Genomic DNA, 27,421 nt, shown 5'->3' with positions numbered 1-27,421 from the left:
AAAAACCTGATATTATGGCATAGCATAAGTTTCCACATAGTTTCTTGTTTAATTTGCCTATGGAATCCTCGTACATTTAATGAGGCAATGCAGAAAGGAGATGCTATGATTATTGAAGTGTCACTGGTAAGTCTTACTTCTAAATTTTGGATGAGCCCTTCAATCTGTGAAGAAGCAATAGTGCAAGCTGCTTCTTGTAAACTGTTTTCCAGTTGCTTTCCATTAATTCAATTTCATGGCTATCATTTTTGATTTGGAAGCTAGTTATTTTCTTTTCATGTAGATGATAACTGTACTGAGAAAACTTTGAATCAGTAAACTTTATTATATTTTCTTTAATTGTATCTCTTGCTTTTTCTTTATTAGCACGAGTTGGTTCTTCACAATCCATAAATTGTTCTGAACCTGAAGAGTTTTCATTTGTTGATCCACAGCCTCCTACATCTTTACATTTTTTATGACTTCTTTTTCTTTTAGATGTAGTTCTTTTTTTTAAATTTTTTTTTTTATTTATTAATTCGTCATTCCTTTTTGATGATCTTGTGTGCATATTAAATTCTTTCAGTTGTCTTACTTGCTTTTCTGTTTCTTCTCCACAGTTGAATGTTTTTGCATTTCGTTGTGTACCTGTTCAGTTATTAGTCATTTCAACTGATATTCCATTAGTATTTGACTGGGAAAGTTGCTCCTGCAGATCTGGAATTTTGGGGCTAATTTCTAACTGATTTGATCGTGCACTTTTTGTGATTTTACCAAGTGTAGTTTGTTTAAAAGTGCCGTCTTTACTAGACTGAAATGGAAGATTCAGGAACTCTTCATTATGCCTCTCTGATATATATATATATATATATATATATATATATATATATATATATATATGGTGTTCTAATTGGCTCTACAGGAGCTCCCACTCTTTCCACAAAAGTTCTAAAAGGACAGGTGTTAATGCAGTGTTCAGAACTTTTGCATTTCTGATAGGTTTGAGGCACTGATAGCGATATGTCCAATCTCCAAGCAGTTGAAACATTTAGATTTGGGGCAGTTGCCACCTAAGTGATCATATGAACCACAACGCAGGCATTGGTGTTGTACTCCGGGATAGTTTACGATAACTCGAGTTGTACCGATGTTGATAAAATTTAGTACAGAAGTCTTCATATCCATTGTGAAGGTGACATCACCAGAAAACCAATTTGGATCTTCACTTGACAAACTCTTTGGTATAATACTAATCTTATCCCATTTCGAAAATGTCTGTATAAGAATTTCATTACTATTCTCTATATATTCCATTGGAAATCTTTTGATGTTTACTGTTTTTACCTGGCTCCTGACCATTACAGGAATAACTGTGCTGCCTTCAAAAAATAAAACTTGTAATAGTTTGTCCCTTGTTTTAATTGTAGTTTCTACATCTTTAACTACAATTAAATATTTCCCTCCACTGTAAGGGGAAAGAATAAATCTTGTTTGCGCCGACTATCTCTTTTAAAACCTTAGTTACTCGTCTCGCTTCTTCACATCCAGGAATTTCAATTCCTAGAGTTTGCACCCTTGGAGAAATTGGTACCATTATCTCAAGTGGGAAAAAGACTATATCCTCTGCGTTCAATTTGAAGGAAATAACTTTCAGTGATAAGACTGAGAATAAAATAATCCCGTGATACAGAAATAATTCTACACCACCAGCAAATGTCTGTTTGAGCTACTATAAATGGCCGCCATGATACTGCTAAAAGATCCCGTAATGCAGATGTTAACTGTACTACCAGTAATCCTAATATTTATTAAAAGAAACCAGTGCTAGTGGGGATGAAACCATCACTAGACCAGTAAAATAAATTAAAGTGAAAAACAAATGAAAGAAAACCAAAGTACTTATCTTGCCAAAAACCGAAAACTCGTGAGTGGGAGCCAGGCCCAGAGGTGATACTAAGGTTGAAGTAATGTAGAAGTCATATTTTCATATACGAGTTGCCAAATCATGTCACAACTTATTATTAAATTACTCTGGATTAGATAAAGATGTTGGGAGTTTTTTCACTTGGTTATACTATAAATTAAAGATACCAAGAAATTATATATTTGGCTTAATCCTTTATCCAAGTGTAAGCAAACAAAGTTTGTGCCTGAAGTATTTTTAGGACTCGTGCAACTCATATAAAGAAGATAAGACTTCACATCACTTGCCTTAGTATTCCATAATACAAAGAATATCTCCTTGCGGACATGTATAATACTATGCATTATGAGAAGGGTCACTACCTAGACCGGTTTTGACCTTTATTGAGGTCTCTTCAGTGGGAGCCAGATCCAGAGGTGATAATAAGGTTGAAGTAATGCAAAAGTCATATTTTCTTATGCGAGTTGCCAAAAGGTGTCACACCTTATTATTAAATTACCCTGGATTAGAGAAAGATTTTGGAAGTTTTTTCCACTGAAGAGACCTCAATAAAGGTCTAAACTGGTCTAGGTAGTGATCCTTCCCATAATGCACAGCATTATACATGTCTGCAAGGAGATATGCTTTGCATTATGGGATACTAAGGCAAGTGATGTGAAGTCATTAGCTTCTTTATACGAGTTGCCCCAGTCCTGAAAATAGTTCAGGTGCAAACTTGTTTGCTTACACTTGGATAAAGGATTAAACCAAGTATATAATTTCTTGGTATCTTTAATTTATAGTATAACCAAGTGAAAAAAACTTCCAACAATCCAACTATATTTTGGTTGTCAAGAAAAATATAGGTAGATTTTTCTTGACAACCTGGCAGAACATTTGTTTTGCTAATCTTTCCTCTCCCATTCTGTTTAAGTGACCATACCACCTGAGATTAGCTCTGCTAACAATGTTAAGTTCTTTCCTAATATACTCGTTTTTAATATGATATTGCCATTGATGCCATCTGTTCATGCCTCTAATCCTTCTCAGGACTCTCATATCTGTGGTCTCTAGTCTTTGGTCAAGTATTTTATTTCTAACCCAGCTCTCAGATCCATAAGGTAAAATCGTCTTGTATACACTTAATTTAGTATTTTGACTAATTTCTCTCTTATTCCATATATATTTATTCAGTTGACTTCCTACCATACCAGCTTTATTGATTCTGTTGTCTATTTCCATTAATTTACCATTTTCACTAAAAATTGTGCCTAATTAGCTGAAATGTTTTACTTGTTTTATAGGTTCTCTATTCACAATGTATCTACCTATTTTCATTGTCTTGTTGTAAATATAAATTCATAGGCACAAATAAATCTCATTATCCAGTTCACCATTCTGATATTTGCCCACATCACTGTATTTGATATTACCTGTCATTCAAGAAGGTTACCCTCGTATTTATTGTTGAATACTATAACTACTCTTTTTCCCTGATTGTTATTACCTAACTATAACATTTTATATTTGTGATTGAGAAAGATCTCACCTGTTTTTGTCTTTTTTTATTTCAGTCATGCTTATTATATCGATCTGGTACTTATCCAATTCTTCTGCTAGTTTCATTTCTTTTCCATTGATGCTTCTTACATTGGCAGTACCCACCTTGAACTCAACATCAGTTGAGTTGAAATGTGTTCTGGCATTTGTTCCAACAGCTGACTTTGCTCTGTTCACCCTAGTTCCCTGACGAAAACCATGGTGGTCTTGTTTAACCAGGCGACACCTCAGGTGGTATGAAATTCTGCCATGTTGTACCCATCATTTTACATTCTGGTTTAAGCAAATAGTTGACTAAATCCTAAATTTCCAGTCTATCCTTGTTCGTTCAGTATCTGGGTAGATACCTAACAGTGTGCACCAAAAGGAGGCGAGAATTGGACATTAGGTCAAAAGCTCTGGTTGATTCTCCGCATTCTTTAGAGGGCTACATGGAGGACTCCCTCCAGTTACACAGCTATGACTGTTAAGCACCCCTAAAATAATTTAAATAAATATTTTAACTGAAAATTTTATTGAAAATTAATAATGCATCTAATTTTGTTTAATGTTAGATAAAAAAGCTAAGCTACTTCGCAGTGGAGCAATCCATTTTATAACTAGAACAAAGAGATAAAATTAAATGAATTTTTAATTAAGGGATATTAGCATGACATAACTATGCAAAATATTTTTTTCAAATGTAAAGGTAGTAAATATCTTGGTACAAGACGTGATCAGAGCTGTGGCAGTACATAATTAAAGATGGGAAGTATAAAGAACCAATAAATGAGAGTAGAAATATACTCAATTTGCCAAAAAAAAAAGGCGAATAAAACCAATACTGAAGAGATGAATTATGGAAATTAAGAATTTAAAAGAAATGAAAATAAAGAAAAGAGGAATAAACTTATTATATATGTGGTAAACTAGCAGCATACGTGACAGGTGCTGGTCATTTCATTTAATACATCATCAGATGCGGATAGTAGAAAACTAATCTTGAACTTACCATATGGTTTTTAACAAAATGTATTAAGAAAAGCTTGGTTGGTTTGGATGTGTTCATGTATTGGACTGGTTTGAAAGTAGAGGGAGAGTAATTTATTTTGTTTAATTGCCAGGAGAAGGAACAGTAAACAGGGTCTTTTGTGATTATGGCACGTTGGATTGTTCTTATTGCTGAAAATTCATTGCATTGTAATTCGCATTTATTTTCTTGGAAATCAGTAATGATGACTACCTCAATTTCAAGAGTATGTTTTGATTGAATTGCATGTAAGGATATCTGAGTGGAGAGATTTTTGTTGTTGCTGGTAGGTTTTTGTTTGTCACTGTGTATGCTTCATTGGAGAAAAGACATATATTAGAATCACTATTTTCTGGTATTAAACCACACACAAAGAAGTCAAAAAGAAACTATGCTTCATTTCATCAGAAAATAGCACAAATAAATTAAAAAACTACAAGCAAAGTAATAAATTAACATTTAAAAAATTTCTTATATTTTTAAAAAACATACCGTATTTACTCAAATATAACTCATCCTCACATATACCTTACACACCTGATTTTACTGTACGATTACAAAAATTAAAAGGTTTCACATATACTTCGTGCACGAAAAAAGTTTAAAATTTTAAGAAATAGATAATGAATGTTGCTGTAGCAGTTTCAGATATTTTGGAATTTGGTTGAAGAGAGCAGCATTTCAACAATTGTCAGCTTGCCTTTGTTATCAAGTCTCACAATCTTTTGTTAATACCGCACCAATCACATGTATAGAGAAACTATCACTCATGTGGGATAGTTTCCATGGACACCTAGGATCTTAAATAGTAAAACAACTTTTGGATGTGAAGACCAGTATGGCCACTATTCCTGATGGTCTTACATCTTGTCTACAGCCCTTGGATGTTTCAGCCAACAAACTAATCAAGGACTACACACAAAATTTCTACATAGAGTGGATGGCAGTCAGCAGCTATGACCTGACTCTGACAGGGAGGATTAAAAGACCATCATTAGAACTGTGGTGCAACTGGATTTTGAGAGTTTGGGACATGATTCCACCAAAAATAATTGCTAAGTTTTTTTAAAAAACTGGCATCTCTATTGTCCTGGATTAAAACTTTTTTTTTTAATTACAGAAGCATTGTCACTAAAGATTCAAATATATCGCATGATGAAGATGAGCAGCAGATCACGTAAATAATGTTGATAATTAAAATTTAAATGCATTCATTTTATAAATAACGTGAACAATTATAAATTACAATGAATACTGAGGATTTAATTATAAATGCCAATTTAGTTTTTCTCTGAAAATCCCTGCATATATATTATATATCTTGCACCATGATTTTTTAATTTTAAAAGTGTGAGTTATATTCGAGTAAATACTAAGTTACCTATATGCAACTTCTCATTACCACCCAGCACACACAAAAAAAAGGCATCATTCCTTATGTGATAGAGCCTACAGAATTTCCATGAATATAGATAAAAGAAACCAAGAGCTACAGTATCTTCATTCTGTCTTTCCAAAAAAATGGCTACAACAGATCATTAGACAAACAATCACAGATAATATAACAAGATTGCTTCACAAAAAAAAAAAATCTTAGTCACTTTCTACCTAATCAACAAAATCTCCAATCATTTGAAACCTCCCAAACCACCACATCTGCCACTTAAAAAATCCAGACAGTACACTACACAAGACAAACCAGCAAATCTGGGGAGATAAGCCATTTAGAAAACATCAAGTACATTGAGAATGAATGAAAGAAAGCACAAATCAGGACTAGCAGCACATACAACATATACAAAACATCTAGTAGAATCAACAAACTAAAATGCTCAACGTTGGTTACTGCTTTTACTCAAGAACATTCAAAGAATCAGCTGAAATTATTAAGTATCCTCTACAATGTAACAAAAAACAAGGGATGATTTTATATCAAATCTGGTCTTCCTTAATCCATATAAACCAACAAACCGGAAGCCAGGGGTAACAGCAAATACATGCTTTCCATTGTTCAAATATTTTCAAATATTCTTCAGTAGAAATGTTAACTGTTATTACTTTGCTTGTAGTTATTTGTACTATTTCCTGATGTAGTGAAACAAAGTTCTTTCACAAAACTAGTTAAAACAGTTTCTTTTTGACTTCTTTGTGTGTGTGCATTGTTTATACCAGAAAATAGTATTTTTTTATTTTTATATTTTATTTGTAGTGGAAAAGTATGTAGTCCGGTATAGGAGCATTATACTCTCTATAATGTTCAGTTAAGTGACTTTATAGAATGAATGACAGATTCAGTATAACAGGCATGCATCCTGATGTCAGTTAAACTTATAAACATCATGGCATCAGCCTGAGCTTAGTTATAGATACAAACATATAACCACATTCATAGGAATAAAAATTGCCTAAAACTTTTAGGTTGAAAGGAATAGCAAAATTCTCCAACAAATGACATTTATTAATTAGAAGTTTTTCCTACATAACAGAAGAGCATCATAATAAAAAAAATGGTAGCATCTTGCTAATTCAATCATATTTTTGAGATGGATGGTGAACTGATCTAATTGTGGATATAACAATCTGAAAAAGTCAGTAGATAAAATGGAAATAGATCCATCTTGCTTATACTGGATATGTACATCAAGAAAGGAAATACCTATTGATGATTCTTTTTCTAGTATGAACTTGATATGAGGATGTAGGGGGTTGATTCTTTGTAGAAATGAGTAGAGTTCTGGTTCTGTGTAACTCCAAACTGCAAAGATATCAAGATATTAGTGAAGAGCGAGAAAGAGGCAATGTCAAATCTTACTAACATGTCTGTATCTGCTAGTTTATTTTTGTATGAAATTCTATGGAATTGGAATTTTTTATCGAAGAATCTAAGTGGCCAGTGGGGGGGGGGATGAAGAAGATTAGACAGAAATCTTGATATTTTATGTCATCAGGTTACTTCACATGGAAAGATAAAATATATAAACAAGAGAAAAAATGAACAATGGGCTCATCGCTTAACTTAGCCAACTTTTTTCTTGAACATCTAGAAGAAAGAATTTTCACTCTTGACCAAAAAAATCAACAATTTGACTACTGTACGTTAATGGCATCTTTGCAGTTTGGAGTCACACAGAATCAGAACTCTACTTATTACTACATAAAATCAACACCCTACATCTTCATATCAAGTTCACACTAGCAAATGAATCATCATCCAGCATAAGCAAGATGGATCCATTTCCACCGAAAAACAACTTTTTCATGTCGTTATATCCACAATACATCAGCTCACCATCTCTCTCAGAATTGGAAATTGTCAAAGAAACAGCCTTACTAAATGGATATAATCCAATAAAAACCCAAAAAATAATTAACCACTCTCCTATAAATCAACCCAGACAAGAAATCCACAGGTCTTCTATATCATATATTAAAAGCATCTCTGAACGTGCAGCAAAAATTATGAAAAAATATCACCTCACTGCTACCTATAAACCCATGAACCAAATTCACAACTTGCTACCTTCTCCAAAAGACAAACTCTGACCAATGATGCTACCTGACATATAATACGAAGTACCATATTCATGTAACTTATCTCACTATGGACAAACAGGAAGATATATAATATCAAACCTCACAAATCTGGCCTTATATACAACATGGAATTGAAAAAGCTAATCACAGGATCCAATGGCAAAATGCTAAGCCTTTACATAGATCCATATATAAACATGAATGTTTATACAAAGAAAGTGCTGAAGCCTTACTTCATAGACCCAATCTTAATTGGAATGACTGTCTCACTATTCCAAAAGTTTGGGAAATTGTTATCTTCAATTGTATTAAATAAATTTATCTGTTATATTTTAATTTAATTTAATTAGTTTTAATTTCAGCCCATTAGGTTTAATCCATGAGCACACGCAACTGTATATGAAGAGGGATTCCAATTTAAGCATGCGCACTATTGGTTTTTCTGAATTAAGTTCCGATTGTTGTTCGATAATTGTACTGATGATGTCTTATGATACATGAGATGAATATTATTATTATTCCATGACACCTCCAGGAGTCTAAGGACTCATTGTGGGAGGTCACTCTATGTCACTACATACATCTCACTGTCTCCACTACTACTACCATCCATGCCATCTACTGCCCATCATCACCAACATCGGTATTTTTGTGTGTGTTCTGAAGGTTGATTTGTTTGTATGCAGGATGAAAAAGCCCATGTAAGGATTCCTCTCGTCACAACGAGAATCGAACTCGGATCTTTTGCAATCAAAGGGCGCACATATACATAATAAAAACGTTATTTATCATCTTCTCTTCTTTGGTGCATTTGGTACAGCACTCGAAAATTGGTAAATATAGCAGCACATCACAACATCCTGTCTTGCGACTTCCTTTTTATCTCTTCATAACTCTTAGTGCCAGTTAGAATCATTATGTTATTTATATATGAAATTCTTGGTCTGCCTCGTGGCCACTTTCCTTCTACAGTCCCCTCCATTATTTCTATAATCAGTCCCCCATGCCTCAAATGGTGTCCAATTAGGCTTTTTCTTCTCTTATTGATGTGTTTCATTAACGAATGCTCTTCATGAACTATATTCAGGACTTCTTCATTACTTTTCTTTTCTGTCCAACTAATTTTCATCATCTTTCTCCAGCACCAAAGTTCAAATGCCTCCAACTTTTTCATGTCTTGTTTTGTTAGAGTCCAGGCCTCACAACCATATAATGCAACGCTCCATATGTATATTTTTAATAATTATTATTATTATTACTACCACGGGCTACTCCAGGAGTCCTTAGACTCATCGAGGGAGGCCCTAAACATCATGTTCACACAGCTGTTCAACATTCTCACAGTATCTATCATACCTTGCCTTGAACTCGCTCACTGTCATAGCACCCACAACAGACTCTGGCAGCTTATTCCACTCATTTACCACTCTAAAAGTAAAGAACCCAGCTCTAACACCCCTGCTAACCACGTTCTTGCCCAGCTTCCATGGGTGTCCCCTAGTTCTCCCACCACCAGTCCTGATCTCAAAAATATCATCTGAATTAATCCTATAGAATCCTTTTAGCAATTTGAATGTCTCAATCATATCTCCCCTTTTTCGCCTATCAACTAGTTTCTGCAACCCACAAATCTTCAACCTGTTCTCATATGGTGCATTCCATAGACCTGCTATCATCTTAGTCACTCGCCTCTGGATCCTCTCAACCTCCTCCCCATCAAGAAGGAACCGAGGTGACCAAATCTGGGCACAGTAGTCGATATTATAAATTATAAATTATCATAACATAATTTATAATTAATCATAGCATAGCATAATTTCAATATTTATCATAGCATGTGTTTTGTTCTATAGTAAGAACAAGAGAAGCTACTTGTCAACACCCATTTAAAGTCAGCCCAAACTTGTGAAATCAACTTCCATGCCTTCTTTTTCATTTTATTTATCTCTGTTCTTTAAAACAGCCTCTCACACTCCATTTTCCTCAGATATTTATAATCTTCAACTGTTCAAAAACAATGTCAACAAATTCCTCCTTTCTTTTTATCACTTGACATACAGCACTGATATGGTATAGGTGTTGCATGACCATTAGTGTATGATAAGATATATAAAGAAAAATAATTGAAGGAGGTACACAAAGGTGGTCTCATGTTATGTGTACACTATCTCTGCTAGTATTCATAAGCTATATGGATCACATTATGAAGGAAAGTAGCATTAGGTCAGATATCACATTCATCATTAGCAAATTCCTGACATATACCCTCAAGGGGTGTACAGGATATGATAGTATTACATGAAAAATTACATCATTACTAACTTCCTATCTACAATTTTGCTCCAAATCAACCTGTTAACTGTCAAGACTCATTATCAGATCTTATATTTCTATCTTCTAAGGCACTTTTTACTCTATCAATCCACCTATATCTTGGTCTTTCTCTGTATCTTTTTCCTGTAAACCTCGCAGAGAACACTTGTTTTGCTAATCTTTCCTCTCCCATTCTGTTTAAGCGATCATACCATCTGTGATTAGATCTGTAACACATTCCTGGTTGCTAACAATGTCAAGTTCTTTCCTAATATCCTAATTTTTAATATGATATTGCCAATGATGCCATCTCGGCCCTTCAGAACACACGCGATTTACAGACAAAAAATACTAGTTGTTGTGGTGGTGGAGGCAGGCGGTAGATGGCGTTGATGGAGATGATTGGTAGTAGTGGCAACGGTTGTATAATAGTAGGTGTCCTCCCACAATGAGTCCTCGGACTCCTTGGAGGTGTCAGAATGAGATAATAATCTGTTCATGCCCCTAATCTTTCTCAGGATTCTCATATCTGCAGTCTCTAGTCAAGTGCTTTACTTCTAACACAACTCTCAGATCCATAAGTTAAAACTGATTTGAACACTGTCTTGTATACAGCTAATTTAGTGTTTTGACTAATTTCTCTCTTATTCCATATAAATTTATTCAGTTCACTTCCTACCATACTGGTTTTGTTGTCTATTTCCATATTTACTTTACCATCTTCATTAAAAATCATGCCTAAGTAGCTGAAATGTTTTACTTGTTCTATAGGTTGCCTATTCACAATGCAGTTGATATTTTCAATGTTTCTGCCTATTTTCATTGTCTTTGTCTTGTTATTACCTTGATGGAACTGTGATTTCAGTCAGGATTTCTTCATGACTGCAGGTGGTAAAGAGTCCAGCTATTCCTGTCTTGGGCCTTTCTTCTACATTTTCTTCTGACATTCTTAATCATTGGGTCTTCCCCCCTTAAAGCTGTCTTCCAGGTTTCCTTTTGGTATCTCTCGGATACCAGTTTGTTACTCTGACTGTCCATCTGTTGTCACTCATTCTGGCAATATGTCCTGCCCATCTTTTTTTGCTGTTGTAGATTGCTTTTATTACATCTTTGAGTTCAGACTTCCTGATTTCTGTGTGTCTTACATGGTCTGTTTTATTTACATTGCACATTCTTCTTTCAAAGTTGTGTTCCATGTTTCACTGCCATAAGTTAATGCTGGTAAGATGTGACTATTGTTTTGGTTGGTAATTGTTGATTTTATTTTGTTGAAGGCTATCCAAGCAGCTCTTTTTCTCCTTGCTATTTCATTCGATATGTCATTATTCATTTTTATGGACTGGCCAAGGTAGATGTAATCTTCAGCTTTTTCGATAGTGTGGGATTCTAGTGATTGTATAATCTTTACAGTACAGTCGTACCCCGACACGCGAATCCGGAGTTATGCGGTTTCTTATATGTATGTATTCCCGTCCTGCTTCATGCCTCACCACTAGTCGTAGCTTTCAGGAGCCGGCTGCATTTGCCAGTGTCACACATGCTGTGAACAAGCACTGACGTGTTTCGCCCAGTCTCCATTCATACATGATTTTTATAGTCTACGAACCTTGCGATTGTTTAATGTTATGTTCTTGATAAAAATTTTATCACATAAAAAATAATAATGTCATCCAAAAGAAGCAAGTCCGATTCTTCTACTGCTAGCAAGAAAAGAAAAACATTGACTTTGGAAACAAAACTCAACATTATTAAGGATTTTGAAGGCGGAATGAAAATTTGTGAGCTAGCAAAGAAGTTCAATCTACAGGAATCCACAGTAAGAACAATCATAAAAGAAAGGTCTACAGATTTTGGAGGACATAGATTCTAATGAGGAACGAATTGTAGCCACAAGGCAAGGAATAAAAAAATCATTAGCTTGCTTATGAAGAAAATTTTGCATGACAAGAAAAAGACATTATGCCATCAGACGAATCTATTAGATTTTATGAAACCATCGACATCAAAATAACTTTTTTTTTTTAATGTACGAAAAACTACAATTATGATTATATTTCTTAAAAAATATAGGTGTTTTTGTAAACCTTTGGTCCCAATTGTATGTTTGTATATATAAATTACATGCAAAATTATACCCCGAGTTACGTGAATTCGATTTACACGCTTTTTGTTGGTCCCACCTACCGCGTAACTTCGGGGTTTTACTGTATTTGTTTTTCATCCATCTTGTTTTTGTCCGGATGTATTTCCAATCCCATTTTTTTGGCAGTTTTGGTTTATGTTATTGAGCGTTGATTCTAAGAATTTGGGTGAGTGAGATATTAATACCACATCATCGGCAAATAAAAGGATATTTAACATTTCACCATCAATGTTTATTCCACCTTTCATGTCAGTTTTTCGAATGATGCTGTCCAGGGTAGATGTGAAGAAATTAGGTGATAAGACATCGCCCTGACGTACTCCTCTACTTAAGTTAATTTTATCCTTTCTTTTAGACTTGCACGGTGATTCCAGTACATTTTTTTGAAAATTATGGACACAACTACCGTGTTTGAGTAAAACTTTAGTTTAATATAACTAAACTCTACGTTCGACGTTTATATCAAGGTCATCTTCTGGAGCATATGCACTATATACAGAGAACAAGCTACACTACAGATAGATTGTAGTGTAGCTTGTTCTCTGCATATAGTGCATATGCTCCACTACAGGGTTTCTCAAACTTTTTCTACGACGGAACACTTCACAAATCCTGAAATGTTCACGGAACACCGTGGTTATTTTGTAATGTATTAATTAATTGGTATTTAGCTTATTTTATTGTTAATTAATAATTGATACTTATCAATGATTGATAATTAATTATTAATGCTTGGTGATTAATTATTAATTAATTAAACATCGATTAAACCATCGTTAAATTAATTTGTGCTGATTTTCATTGACATATCCCATTCTGATCATCAAAAATTTATAATATTATTATAAGTACTTATGAATGAATGCAGACTTTTTCTCCTGTTTGCTGGTTTTGTAGGTTAGGTAAATATAAATAAAATAAATGAGTAAATCTAAGCGTTAAGAAAAACCAATCATTTATTGACAAATGTTAATTAGTAAAAACAAAACACATTAAAATAGTAAAACGTATATTGCAAATTAAGTTCTTAATGACTCCGATGTTTTTGGGTCTTTCAATTACCAATTCTTTTGATATCAGGCACAATATTAGAAAGTTAAATTCTCATATTTGGTGTAGTGTCGAATCTGTTCCTGGACTTTGATTTGGTTGCAGCATAATATGAAAATCCTGCCTCGCATAAATATGTTGTTGTAAAAGGAAGTAAAACAAATAGCTAGTTTTGACACACTTGTCCAGAAATCATTTATTTGCAGTTCCTTGTATTTTTGTTTTAAATCAGAGTCACTAGTGCTAAAGCCTGCTGGCTTAGCTGTCACTGTAAATGGATTCAGAACCCAGGAATTGTCCTCACTGGATTTTGGAAAATATTGCAAAAGGGTTGATTGCAAGTCATGCAAGTGTTCTAAAATTACGGTAGATACTTCTTCATTTACTTCAGGATTTATTTCAGTCAAAAATTCATGCAAGGTGGGAAAACAATCAAAATTATTCTCTTCAACTGTAGAAATCCAGAATTGCAACTTCCTATCAAAAGATGCAATTTTGTCTCTTGTATTAAAAATTGTAATATTCTTTCCTTGTAATGATAAGTTAATTTCATTGCACTTTGTACAAATATCTGCCAGATACGCAAGACTCATCAACCATGAAGAATTTCTTAATAATTCAATAAAATTCTGTCCTAAATTATGTGACATCAAGAAGACCATTAACTCACTACGAAGTTCAAAAGGCCTCAATAATGCTTTTCCTCTGGATAGCCATCTCACTTCAGTATGTAATAAAAGTCATCATCATCATCATCATCATCATCAAATTCCTGCCATGTACCCTCAAGGGGTGTACAGGATATGACGGTACTACATGAAAATGTACTACATGTAATAAAAGTGCACTACCCATTTCTTCGCACAAAATTTTAAATAATCTGGATTGAAGTAGTCGAGATTTTATATAGTTGATCATTTTTTCGGCTTCATCCAAAATGGTTTTTAAATATGTACGAATTCTTTTTGATACTAGTGCTTGTCTATGCAAAACACGACTTTTGGTGGCTCTTGTAGCTATTTGCAGGATACGTGTTACAACTCCCTTCATCTTTCCTTCCATTGCTTGAGCACTATCTGTACAAATATCAATACACTTCTCCCAACCGATTCCCTGTTTTGTAATATAATTATTAATACAGTTGAATATATCTTCTCCGGTGGTTTTCTCTTGTATATTCGCACATGAGTAAATCTTCTTCAATACTTTTATCAAATATGTAACGAACAAACACTAGTAATACAGCAAGTTCTGCGACATCTGTAGATTCATCCATTTGCAATGAATATTCACTGCAGTATGTCGATGAATTAGCTCTTTTTCTATGTCAGCAGAAAGATATTTGATGCGGTGTGAAACAGTGTCATTTGATAATTGTACTGCATCTATTTTTTTTAGCAACCTTTTCGTTTAACATGCATGATACAATGTCTTTCACACAAGGCTTAATGAGCTTCACCATGAAGTGCAATGCGGTAACTCACGCGAAAAGACGCCTCTGTTGCATTTTCAGTTGAAGCAATTGTAGCCATTTGAAGTTTAGATTTTTCTAGCGAGTCACGTCGTCTCTTAAAAAAAAAGTATATCTTTTCCTTTGTAATCAGTGTGTTTCGTTTCGAAGTGCCTACAAAATTTAGCTGGAGCCAAAAACTGTTTACTAGTATTTTATTACATAAAATATCAGGAGTATGTGTATTGCCAATACATGTAAACCCATAATTTAAATAACTTTCATGGTACTTCATTTTTGGTCTGTTTAATATTAGCTTTTGAAGAAACCACAGTTTGCAATTCCATATCTTCTCTAATCATACGAGTAGATGTGTCAGCAGAAGTACTTCCTCCTCCTTGTGTTAAAGTTCCTGTCTTTAAACAAGATTCCATGGGTATTTTTTTCAATAATATTCAAATTCCAATATTTGTCAGAGCTATAAAAAATAGAATTGTGTTGTAAAGGTAACTTTAGTATGAAAAACAATAAGATTATAAATAACAAATGTCGAATAATATAAAAGTAAATGAATAATGCAAAATAGTAAAAAAAGACTGCAACACACAAAAGTAAATATGAATTGTAACAATACTTGTAAGAAAAGTATACTAAACCGTATCAAATAATGTAAAAGCAATTGTAATAAGAATGATTTGATAAAATGTTCAATAACAAAAATTAAACAGTTCGAAATAAATCAGATATTAATTATAAAATTAATTAAAAGAGTAAGAAGAATTATTTTTTTTTTAAAAGTCGCCTCGCCTACTCCCTATATACGAGAATAAAAAGGCTGATTTTTTTTTTTCCCCCGAGGGCCCGGTCCCAACAAATTTACTCGTAAATACCTTTCCAAATTTTTTTTAAAGTTCATACATTAACATAAGTATTAATAATTAATTATGGCATAATCATAAAAGTATTAGTACACTTATGTATACGGTGTGGCATGTTGACAAATATAAATTACATTTAAATTAGTTATCAATCACTGGGCTAATGAATGTTGTAGCATGTCGTAGTTTATTCAGGCAAACATCATTAAATTAATTTGTGCTGATTTTCATTTACATATCCCATTCTGATCACGAAATATATTTATAATATTATTATAAGTGCTTACAAGTGAATGCAGACTTTTTCTCCTGTGTGCTGGTAGTTTTCCCCTCCTTTTGCACATCCTGGAGCGTTGTAGGCTTCAGGTGGCTGACTCACCTATCTGTTCTGTCACAAACACCTTCAATAAGAGATTTCTTAATACCAACATTAAACAAAGTGCCTTGTCTCTTATTCATATCAGATTTTAACTCTATATTCCTATTACTTTTAAAAAAAATCACGGCACTCCAGTTTCAGAACAAGCACTTACACACTGCAATACGAACTTGCAAAGAAAGCATTCAGTAGTAATAGATTTGAGAACCGGATACAGACTACCTCGATCTTCAATTTCAGTGGAAAAATTTTCTTCATACTTCCTTGCTGATTGGTCACTGATATTTGCAACGCAGATGTTATTTCGTTCAGTTTTGAGAACATGCCGCCCATTGTTGTAATTGGCTTGCAGGCAATTTTTATGATCGATCATAAACGGCGGTATTCTCTTTCCCAATTGTTGAAGATTTCAATGTGTGAAAATTAACGATAATTCATGAATACTTTTATGTTTAAAAATATGCTGCTTGGTCACTGATATTTGCTACACAGATGTCATTTCCTTCAGTTTTGAGAACAGAAGACATGACACCAATTGTTGTAATGGGCTTGCAGGCAATTTTTATGACCCGTCATAAATAGCAGCATTCCCTCTCCCAAATGCTGAAAGGTTTCGATGTGTGAAAATTAACGATACACAGATTAACGTTATTAGGTGTTCTGGGTCTGAGCTTTTCGACATATTCACGAATATTATTCTCCTCAGAATATTTTTTACTATAAAATATTTATTCATGAAAAATGCTTAGAAAACTAAAATGACAAATTTCAGAACTTCTTGCGGAACACCTATTCACCTTCCGCGGAACACTAGTGTTCCACGGAACACAGTTTGAGAAACCCTGCTCCAGAAGATGACCTTGATATAAAGGTCGAATGTAGAATTTATTATTATTATTATTATTATTATTATACACCTCCAGGGAGTCCAAAGACTCATCGAGGGAGAGTGTGCCAACAGCATTGAACGATTGGTCCCCTTCTGACTACTAACCGCGCTCAAACTTACTTAACTGAGCCATTAGTAGCAGAGGCTCTACCAATCGACCAACCTTTGTTATATTAAACTAAAGTTTTACTCAAACACGGTAGTTGTCTCCATAATTTACAAAAAAAATGTAAGTTAATTTTAATCGGGTGATTGAAAAGGGTGATATTTGTTGTGCCTTCTTTGTAAATATCTTTTATGAGTTGGATGTATGCTTTTTCTACACCTTGTTCTATTAAAGCTTGGAATACTGCATTATGTTCAGTGTCAAATGCCTTGTTAAAATCTATAAAAGGAGGACAAAGTGGAATCTGGTATTCTTTGTTTCTGGCAGCTGAGTAATAGTTTGAATGTGATCTACTGTCGAAAAGCCTTTTTTGAGACCGGCCTGTTCTTTGCAGCTATTTTCATTGATGGAGGTTTGTATTCTGTTTAGGATGACTCTGGCGAATATTTTGTGTGCTAATAGTTAGATGGGTCTGTAGTTACTGATGTCTTCTTTATTACCTTTTTTATGCAGAATTGTGGTCTTTGATGTTTTCCATTCAGTAGGTACTTTCCTTAATTGTATATATTGGTAAATCTTCCTTAATTGTATATATTGGTAAATCTTTCTGCTAGAGCTTTAAAGAATACTTGTCCAGCCATTTTTAGTGCATCAGATTTTTTACCGTCAATTCTTGGTGATTGGTCATTTTTCATATGCTGGATAGCCATATTTACTTCTTCAGGTAGGACGGATGGTATTTCCAAATTTTTGTCTGGTACTGGAGCTGAGATTACTTGTTTAGATAAGTAAAGGTTCTCATCAAACGATTTTACTATTTTTTCCATTTCACTCTGTGTGTCTGTTTCTTTGATTGTCTATGAAGGCTAATGGTAGCGGTTGGTTTAGATTTATTTCTTTTTCTACTTTTTTTTTAGGCTACGGCGGAGCCTAGCTGCTTCTGCCAATTTTGTTGTTCTATATATGTTATAGTCGTCTTTGATATTTTGCCTCAGTTGTTTACAGATAATTTTATATTGTAACAGTCTTTTCCTGAATCTTTCACTATCTGTCTTGTTATTGCTGACCTTTAATACCATATCTATTACAACAGTCATTCAATTTAGTCAGGCAATCTTGCAGACTTGTAGCAGATTTATCATCATCATCATCATCATCAAATTCCTGCCATGTACCCTCAAGGGGTGTACAGGATATGACAGTACTACATGAAAAAATTACATCATTACTAACTTCCTATCTACAATTTTCCTCCAAATCAGTCTGTTACTTGTCAAGACTCCAACATTATCAGATCTTATATTTCTATTGTCTAAGGCACTCTGTACCGTATCAATCCACCTATATCTTGGTCTTCCTCTGGGTCGTTTTCCTGCCAACCTGGCAGAGAACACTTGTTTTGCTAATCTTTCCTCTTCCATTTTATTTAAGTGACCATACCATCTGAGATTAGCTCTGCTAACGCATTCCTGGAGGCTGACAATGTCAAGTTCTTTCCTAATATCCTCATTTTTAATATGATATTGCATTGATGCCATCTGTTCACGCCTCTAATCTTTCTCCGGACTCTCATATCTGCGGTCTCTAGTCTTTGGTCAAGTGTTTTACTTCTGACCCAGCTCTCAGATCCATAAGTTAAAATTGGTTTGAACACAGTCTTGTATACAGCTAATTTAGTGTTCCGACTAATTTCTTTCTTATTCCATATGAATTTATTCAATTGACTTCCCATGATACCAGCTTTGCTGATTCTGTTGTCTATTTCTATATTTAGTTTACCATCTTCAGTAAAAATTGTGCCTAAGTAGCTGAAATGTTTTACTTGTTCCAGAGGTACTCCATTCACAACACAGTTGGCATTTTCAATGATTCTGCCTATTTTCATTGTCTTTGTCTTTTTATTGCTGACCTTCATACCATATCTATTACAACAGCTATTCAATTTAGTGAGAGAATCTTGCAGACTTGTAGCGGATTTATTTAGAAGTATAACATCATCCGCATAAAGCAAAGAGCTGACATTAACATCTCCAATTTTGATATCAGGTTTAATACCACATTCCTTCATACTGTGATCCATACAGATAATGAATAACAGAGGGGATAATGTACATCCTTGTCTCACACTAGATTTAACATTAAACCATCTTCCTGTACTTCCTTCAATTCTAACTGCTGACTCACAACTCAAATAAAGACTAAGTATTGCTTGATATAATGCCCCATCGACACCATATAACTGCAGCGTATCGAATAGCGTCTCTCTTGGCACCTTGTCATATGCCTTTTCCAAATCGACAAAACTTAAATACAGATCTTTGTTATATTCCCATGCTTTCTTGACTATTTGTCGTAAAGTGAAGATCTGATCCTGACAGCCTCTATTTGGCCTGAATCCAGTTTGTTCTTCACCAAGCTTTTCTTCCACAATTCTTCTCAACCGTTTCTCAAGTATACTTGCATAGATCTTGCCAGGAACACTCAGTAGGGAAATACCTCTGTAATTCTCACATTCAGTTTTATTTCCCTTTTTATATATGGGTACTATGAGAGCTCTACTCCAATCATCGGGAATTCGTCCCTCTGTCCAGGCTTTCTGGACTATACAGTGCAGCCACTGTAAGACTCTTATACCACCATACTTCAGCATTTCTGGTCGAATATCATCTACTCCTGCTGCCTTTCCATATTTCAAGCCTTTGATGGCTTTTTCTACTTCAAGTGTGGATATGTATTCCTGACTGCATGCCTGGTCAGTATTTTTTATCACTGTGCTGTCATCACTGCTTGTTTCATTTAGCAGTTTTTCAAAGTAATTACTCCATACTTCAAGGATATCTTTTTCTCCTGTTTTCATTTCACCTTTATCATCTCTAATTCCTTTTACAGCACTCTTTCCTCCATTCCTAAGTTTCTTCAACAACCTCCAGAATATTTTGCCACCTTCTTGATATTCATTTTATATATTCTTGCCAAAGTCCTCCCATGACTTGACTTTTGTTTAGCTAGTTTTACACAGTGTTTAGCTTTCTTACATTTGTCTCTGTATTCTGTAAGAGTAAAAGCTGACTTATTTGTCAGGAACTTTTGATATGCTTTCTTCTTTTCCTTCACTGCCTCTTTAACTTCCTGTGTCCACCATAGAGTTCTGATTTTTCTATCCTTGCAGACAACCTCACCACATGCCTCTCTGGCAGAATCAATCAATGTTTCCTTCAGAGTTTGCCACTGAATCTCCAAGGTTTGATTCCTGTTCTCAAACTCTTTCATTTTCTTTTCAATAATATTTCTGTATTTTATTCTACAGTTCACATCTGAGAGCTGCTCAACTTTTATTCGCTTTAAAACTTTCTTACATGTTATTCTTTTCAATATGAAATTCAATTTTATCCTGCTCAAGACTAAATAGTGATCACTTCCAATTTCAAATCCTCTGTACACTCTGGTGTCCTGCACCAGGGAGAAAACATCACTATCAACAATAACATAGTCAATGAGACTTTTCTTATTCCTAGCCTCTTCTCTCCATGTGAATTTGTGCACATTTTTATGTTGGAACATGGTGTTAATAATAACCAGTCCATGTCCTGAGCAGAAATCCAACAGATATTTGCCATTATTATTAGCTTTGCTCTTTTCTCCAAATTTTCCCAAAATATTTTTGTATGTCTCACAATCATTTCCTACTCTACTATTTAGATCCCCAACAAGGACCAACTTTTCCTTTTTCATTGTGTCAGTTGCTTTTTCTAAAGCCTCAAAAAATTCCTCCACTTCTACCTTAGTAGAACCTTCTGTGGGACCATAGGCACAAATAAGTCTCATTGTCCAGTTCCCCATTCTCATATTTGCCCACATTACTCTACTTGAGACTGACTGCCATTCAAGAAGATTAGCCTCGTATTTTGTGTTGAATACTATGGCTACTCCTTCTTTTCCTTGATTGTCATTGCCTGAATATAACATTTTGTATTTATTGCTCAGAAAGATCTCGCCAGTTTTGGTCTTTTTTGTTTCAGTCACCCCTATTATGTCGATCTGGTACTTATCTAATTCCTCAGCTAGCTCCATTTCTTTGCCATTCAGGCTTCTTACATTGATAGTACCGATCTTTAACTCTGGTGATGTTGGGTTGGGGTTTGTTTTCAGATTTGTTCCAGTGGCTGTCTTTTCACTGTTCGCCCTGGTTCCCTGGCGAAAACAACAGGGGCCTTGTTTAACCGGGCGACGCCCCAGCCGGCATGAAATTTTGTCATGTTGTACCATCATTTTTTATTTTGGATTAACCAATAAGAATACAATTTGGTCGGCTAAATCCCAAATTGCCAGCCCATCCGTGTTCGTTCAGTATCAAAGTAGATACCCAACAGGGTGCACCACGAGAAGATGAGGATTGGACATTAGGTCAGAAGCCCTGGTCAGTTCTCCGCATTCCTTTAAAGGCTATGTGGAGGTCTCCTCTTAGTTATACAGCTTTGACCCTTAAGCACCCCTAGCAGATTTATTTAGAAGTATAACATCATCCGCATAAAGCAAAGAGCTGAGATCTCCAATTTTGATATCAGGTTTAATACCACATTCCTTCATAATGTGAGCTATATAGATAATGAATAACAGAGGGTTTCTGACACCACATTTAACATTAAACCATGTTCCTGTACTTCCTTCAATTCTAACTGCTAACTTACAACTCAAATAAAGACTAAGTATTGCTTGATAAAATGTCCCATGACACAATACAACTGTAGCGTTTTGAATAGCTTCTCTCTTGGAACCTTGTCATGTGCCTTTTCCAGAGCTACAAAAATTAAATACAGATCTTTGTTCTATTTCCGTGATTTCTCAACTATTTCGTAAGTTGAAAATCTGATTCTGACAGCGTCTATTTGGCCTGAATCCAGCTTGTTCTACACCAAGCTTCTCTTCTACAATCCTTCTCAACCATTTCTCAAGTATACTTGCATAAATCTTATCAGGAACACCCAGTAGGGAAATACCTCTATAATTCTAACATTCTGTTTTATTTCCCTTTTTATATATGGGTACTATGAGAGTGCTACTTGAATCATCTAGAATTCGTCCCTTTGTCCAGGCCTTCTGAACTATGCAGTGCAGCCACTGTAAGACTTTTATACCTCCATAGTTGAACATTTCTGGTCGAATATAATCTACTCCTGCTGCCTTTCCACATTTCAAGCCTTTGATGGCTTTTTCTACTTAAGTATGGATGTGTATTCCTGATTGCATGCCTTTTTCAGTGTTTTTTTACCAATGTGCTGTCAATGCTTGTTTCACTGAGCAGTTTTTTTGAAATAATTACTCCATACATCAAGGATATCTTCAGTTCCAAGGAGGAAAACAAGTAGAGAGAGAGAATGGAATCTTAATAATGCAGATCAGAGAATTTTGTTTTAAGAGGTTTTTAAGTAAACGTGACAGTCAGAATATATATATTAAAGTAGATTCCGAAAAGGGAATTGTAATAAGGTGAATCCTTTGACCAGATTGGTGAGATGTCAACAAGTGAATAGCAAATAAAACGAGATTAAGTAGATGTTTATTTCAACGTTCGAAGAAACACTACATGAAGAGTTTCATCTGTCTCAAAGATGACAGTGATACTGATTTATCGGAACAAGTGATGTAATTAGAGGCATATGAAACTGTAAAGTGGTTATAATGAAGAATTCTACTTTGATACAGTGTTTTTAATGTAGTAAAGGAAACTGTTTTTTTCTGGTAATGAATTTATGATTTGTGCATCTTATAATAAAACTGCTTGAGGTAAGAATAGTTATGCTCCAGTGAAACAGTGAGGATGAATGCAACAATTTATGCTGAATAAGGAAACACTGCAAGTCCAAGGAAGTTAATAAGGAGTTTTATATTTTGAAATAGAGGCCTAATAAAGAACCGACTCTAATGAACATTTATTGTTTGTAGGAATTCATTGTGGAAAACAAAATGTTCAGACTGATACACTAATTTATGTGAAACAAACTATTAATAGAATGAATCGGAGTGTGTGAGAGAGAGAGAGAATGAATTTATTCTTTAAGATAAAGGAGATCTCTTTAGTATATTTTTATTTTAGAAGGCCTTGAATCCAAATAGGTTTGTAGTTATTACTTTTATTTTATTTACAATATACATAGTTTTTAGTTTCATTAAATGTATATATTTTTTTATTTGGTCTTGAGTCAGTGATTTTCCAGATTCTAAAATAAATAGTTAAAAAGTCTTGGCACAATCAGAATTGAATCCTTGTGTAATTAATAAACACTCAGAGTATAAAAAACCAATTTACAGAGATTAAAAAAAGAAGATAAAATAAACACACACACATACAAATATATGTTTTTTTTTTTTTTTTTTTTCAACTCCCCACTTAATGATACTACTCATTCATTTAACACCTACATGATTTACCTTCTTAACAAAGTTAAGAAGGTAAATAACTGTAGGCATTGCCATGGTATAAGGAATCTTCAGGGGAAGGATGTCAGTAGTGCATGGGGGGCATAGAGTAAAAACTGGATTGAAAGAAGCAGTATACAATCCAGTTTTTACTCTATGTCTCATGCACTACTGACATCCCCCCCCCCCCAAGATTCTTTATACCATGGCAATGCCTACAGCTGTCAATTCAACTTGTCATAATCACCTGCCCTTTAGTTCTACATGTACTCATTAACTGAAAAATTCCAAGACCTCACGATCGTTGTCTCTCTCTCTCTCTCTCTCTCTGGTCAGAGACAATGCGGCTAATATTTGATCTTCTAAGGCACTTATTCTATCAATTCAATGAGAGTTTAGTCTTCCTCTGGGTCTTCTGCCTGCCACCTGGCAAAAGGAGATATCCTGGCAAATCAATGGAAGGAATATAAGTTAATCTGGTTAAGGTAGCAAGGTTACTTATAGAGAATGGGAGATGAAAGAGCAAAATAGGTGCTTGAAATAAAGACCTAAAAGAAGACTAAAATATAATTGAACTAATGCAATTAGGAATGCTTTCAAAGACAGAAAAGTAAGAGCTGATCAGACTGATAAATAACAGATTAATTTCAAAATAATTGTTCACAGGAAGTAAGTGACAACAAAATAATTGCTATACTATTATATAGTCTACTCTTGTATAATAAGCACTGATGAAATGTTACAACTAATGCTCTGCAGGTAAACTGTTATACTAAAAGAAAGTCACTTTAGCAAACTATCCACATCATCACCTGGCATAAACAGGTTAAACTAGTATGGTAGAAAAGTTCCAATTATAACTGCCTTAATGCTGCTTTATCGTGGACTTTTATAAAGGATAGCAAAGTTAGTAAACAAAACAGTGAGATACAGTTACAAATCACTCTAAGTGGTGTGTCTCAGAGCATGCTGAGATAAACCTGTCATCTTGTAAAATGGGAAAGTAGGGGAAGAATGAAATACTTGTTTTCAAACACCAATTGTATTACATAAATAAAAAAATAAACCATACTTAATAATGCTGTGCAGTATATCATGTTAAAAGTGTAAAATATTAAACAACGTAAAAATGTAGAATCTTGCTTTTCATATGAAATGGGCATGATAAACCTAAGGCAAGAACAAGATAACAACATTACAAAATTTCTTGGCATAACTATGTATGAGACTAACATTTGCATAAGTAAAGCTCTTATTGTTTTGTCAAATTATCTATATCTCAAATTTTCTTTCTTTCTTTTTTCTCATTGTTAGACCTCTTGATCCAATAAAGGTCTGAAGATACGTTATAGTTAATCAGCAGCAATTTTTTTATGTTACTAATCTGTAAACCAATCTTTATATCAAGTCTGCTTAAGCTTAAATGATGAAATCAAGACTTAACAGAGTGATGAAACAAGGCCAACAAAGTGTGCTTAAGCAAGACCAAATACATAAAGCATCCCTTAAATGCAACAACAGATAGCATTACACTTTCAAGTAGATTATGAGCCTCTATAGCTCAGCTGTGAATGACATTGCCCTTTGGATAGAACAGTCCTGGATATGAATCTAATTTATGACACAAAGAATCTATAATAAGGACTTTAAAGGTGAATGAGCACATCTCTTATCGAGGTGGAAAGGTTTCTTTGCTCCAAGAAACTGGTTTTTCATCCCTCAAAACAGACAACCCAGCCAGAAAATTCACATAAAAAATTACATTGCAACCAACAGCATTATACCAGTTTCATAACATGGTGCCATATCTGCCTGTATGGAGTTCATGGCTATTGTATCATCATATGCTAAATAAATAAATATGTTATAAACAAGTATACTTAAATAGAACATTAGAATACAAACATCAAATTTCTTTATTTGCAATTTCTGTATTTTCTAGATTGAAATATTATTCAACCAAGAAGTGTTAATGAAATCTTGGTGAAGAAAACTGCACAGACTGGTACTTACTGTGATGATAAGATAAACAACTGAAAGGTATGCTGCTATTGCTAAAGCTAGGAACAGGTCAAAAACAGCTGGTTTTACCCTGCAATGAGAAAAATGAACAAAGAAAGAAGAGAACGTTTTCTTCCTCAGTTTGTAATTTAGTCTGAAAAAAACTATATAATATTTACACTACAGTATAAGACATAAAAATGGGAATAGCAATGTAACATTCCTTACAGTAATCTAGAATAGTTTGCTAAGAATAGTGCACGATGAGTCTGTTAACTTCACAGAGGTGTACAATAATAATAATATCTGTAAAGTTTACTCTTCAATGGGATATTCCTCAAAGGATATCCAACTCTGTATACAATCTTACAAGTGTCCTAAGCTGATAGAGATGTTTGTTCAGAATAGCAATGTAGTGTATTACATAATCAATCTTCCACTCTAACAGAACAAATACACTAGGAATACAATGAAAATGACTCACCACACTATTATGGAACTCCAGAAACATTTTGTTATTGGAAACAAGCTATTTGTCCATTTCTGATGCTCATGGCCCACAATAACCCTGCTCAAAGGTCATCTCCTGTTATTATTCTCTGTTTTTCTTTCCTTTTCCTCTTTCAAGATTTGTAAAAGCTCCTTCTCACATGTTAGCAATTTCCAGATATATACCACTAACTATGGTCCATTCAATCTCATTGAGATCTATGTTTGATTCTGGATTGGGCTATTACTTTCTAGCTTGTCAACAAAGACAAAAAGGGAAATTAGATTAGTGCATTGTGAAATTAATGTTTACTTGCATTGCAGTGCAAATCATGTTTCGTCTGCAAGAAAACACACTACACTTTAGGCGAAGCTTAGCTCCCCATCATGCTGCTACTGTCTTATACACAAATGCATGATGGGTCACCGGTAGTGAATTATATACTCTAGGTAGAGAAACATCATAAAGAGAGAATGAACGCTTATATGCATAATTGTTCATTCTCTCTTTATGATAAAGCAAACACTGAAGCACAGACACAAGAACAACACTTTATTAAATCATATTTTATCTGAATATAACAGATCATCATAAGTGAACAGACAATTCAATAAGGATGAATAATAAAAATGCATTTCAAAAGATATAAACTGTGCATTAGTGTAATATAGTACAGTATAGTTGATTATGAAATGCAATACAAAAACTACTACTAATAAAACTCTTCCTACTTGAATAAACAGAGACAATCATTACAGTTCAAGTTTTGGCGATGTAGAAGTACTTCGGTACCCTACTGTTGAGGAAATGCTCAAATTTGAAATGGTCATAGTAGATGAGTCTTAGACAAGATGATTCTCTGGTCAGAGTCAGCTCTATGCTGTGCTAGGACAGACTTCTCAGGCTTATTATAGATGATATAAGATCAGTGTTCCTTTAGCCCTTTCTCATTAGAGTGTCTTGTTTGTCCAAAGTAAAAGATGACATAAGTTCATGAAGGGATAACTCTGGTATTTATGGAAATACCACACAGTTATCTTTCTTAATATTATATAATACTGTTTCATATATATATATACATTCTGCCTCGCATGTACACATGCTTCATCTGATTGTATCATTTTCACCTGGCTGTTCACCAAGACTGAATACATGGAAAAATTCCATTTGTCATGTACTTTCAACTGCTGTTTGATTTCTGAATTGTGCAATGTAACATACTACAAATAAAGATGGTTCTTGTACCAAAATATTTGTATTAAGATTAGTACAACTATTTAGTGCTCACAGTTAAAAATGTGGCACTAAATTATATTTCTT

The 27,421-nt window shown here is 34.2% G+C and overlaps 1 protein-coding gene across 1 annotated transcript in view; it reads right to left on the bottom strand.

Moving 5' to 3' along the window:
• LOC150098243 (BOS complex subunit ncln) overlaps positions 1-27,421 on the bottom strand; it is a 351,007-nt gene that overhangs the window by 9,248 nt on the left and 314,338 nt on the right. Inside the window, exon 13 of the mRNA XM_090406188.1 lies at positions 25,624-25,702. Within this exon, the coding sequence (XP_090262314.1) occupies positions 25,624-25,702 (79 nt within the window). The remainder of the gene's footprint in view (positions 1-25,623; positions 25,703-27,421) is intronic.

Source organism: Typopeltis vanoorti, chromosome 16 (assembly GCF_054136105.1).
Source record: "Typopeltis vanoorti isolate ZY-2024b chromosome 16, IOZ_Tvanoo_1.0, whole genome shotgun sequence".
Lineage (NCBI taxonomy): Eukaryota > Metazoa > Arthropoda > Arachnida > Uropygi > Thelyphonidae > Typopeltis > Typopeltis vanoorti.
This window is presented reverse-complemented; position numbering and strand designations above follow the sequence as displayed.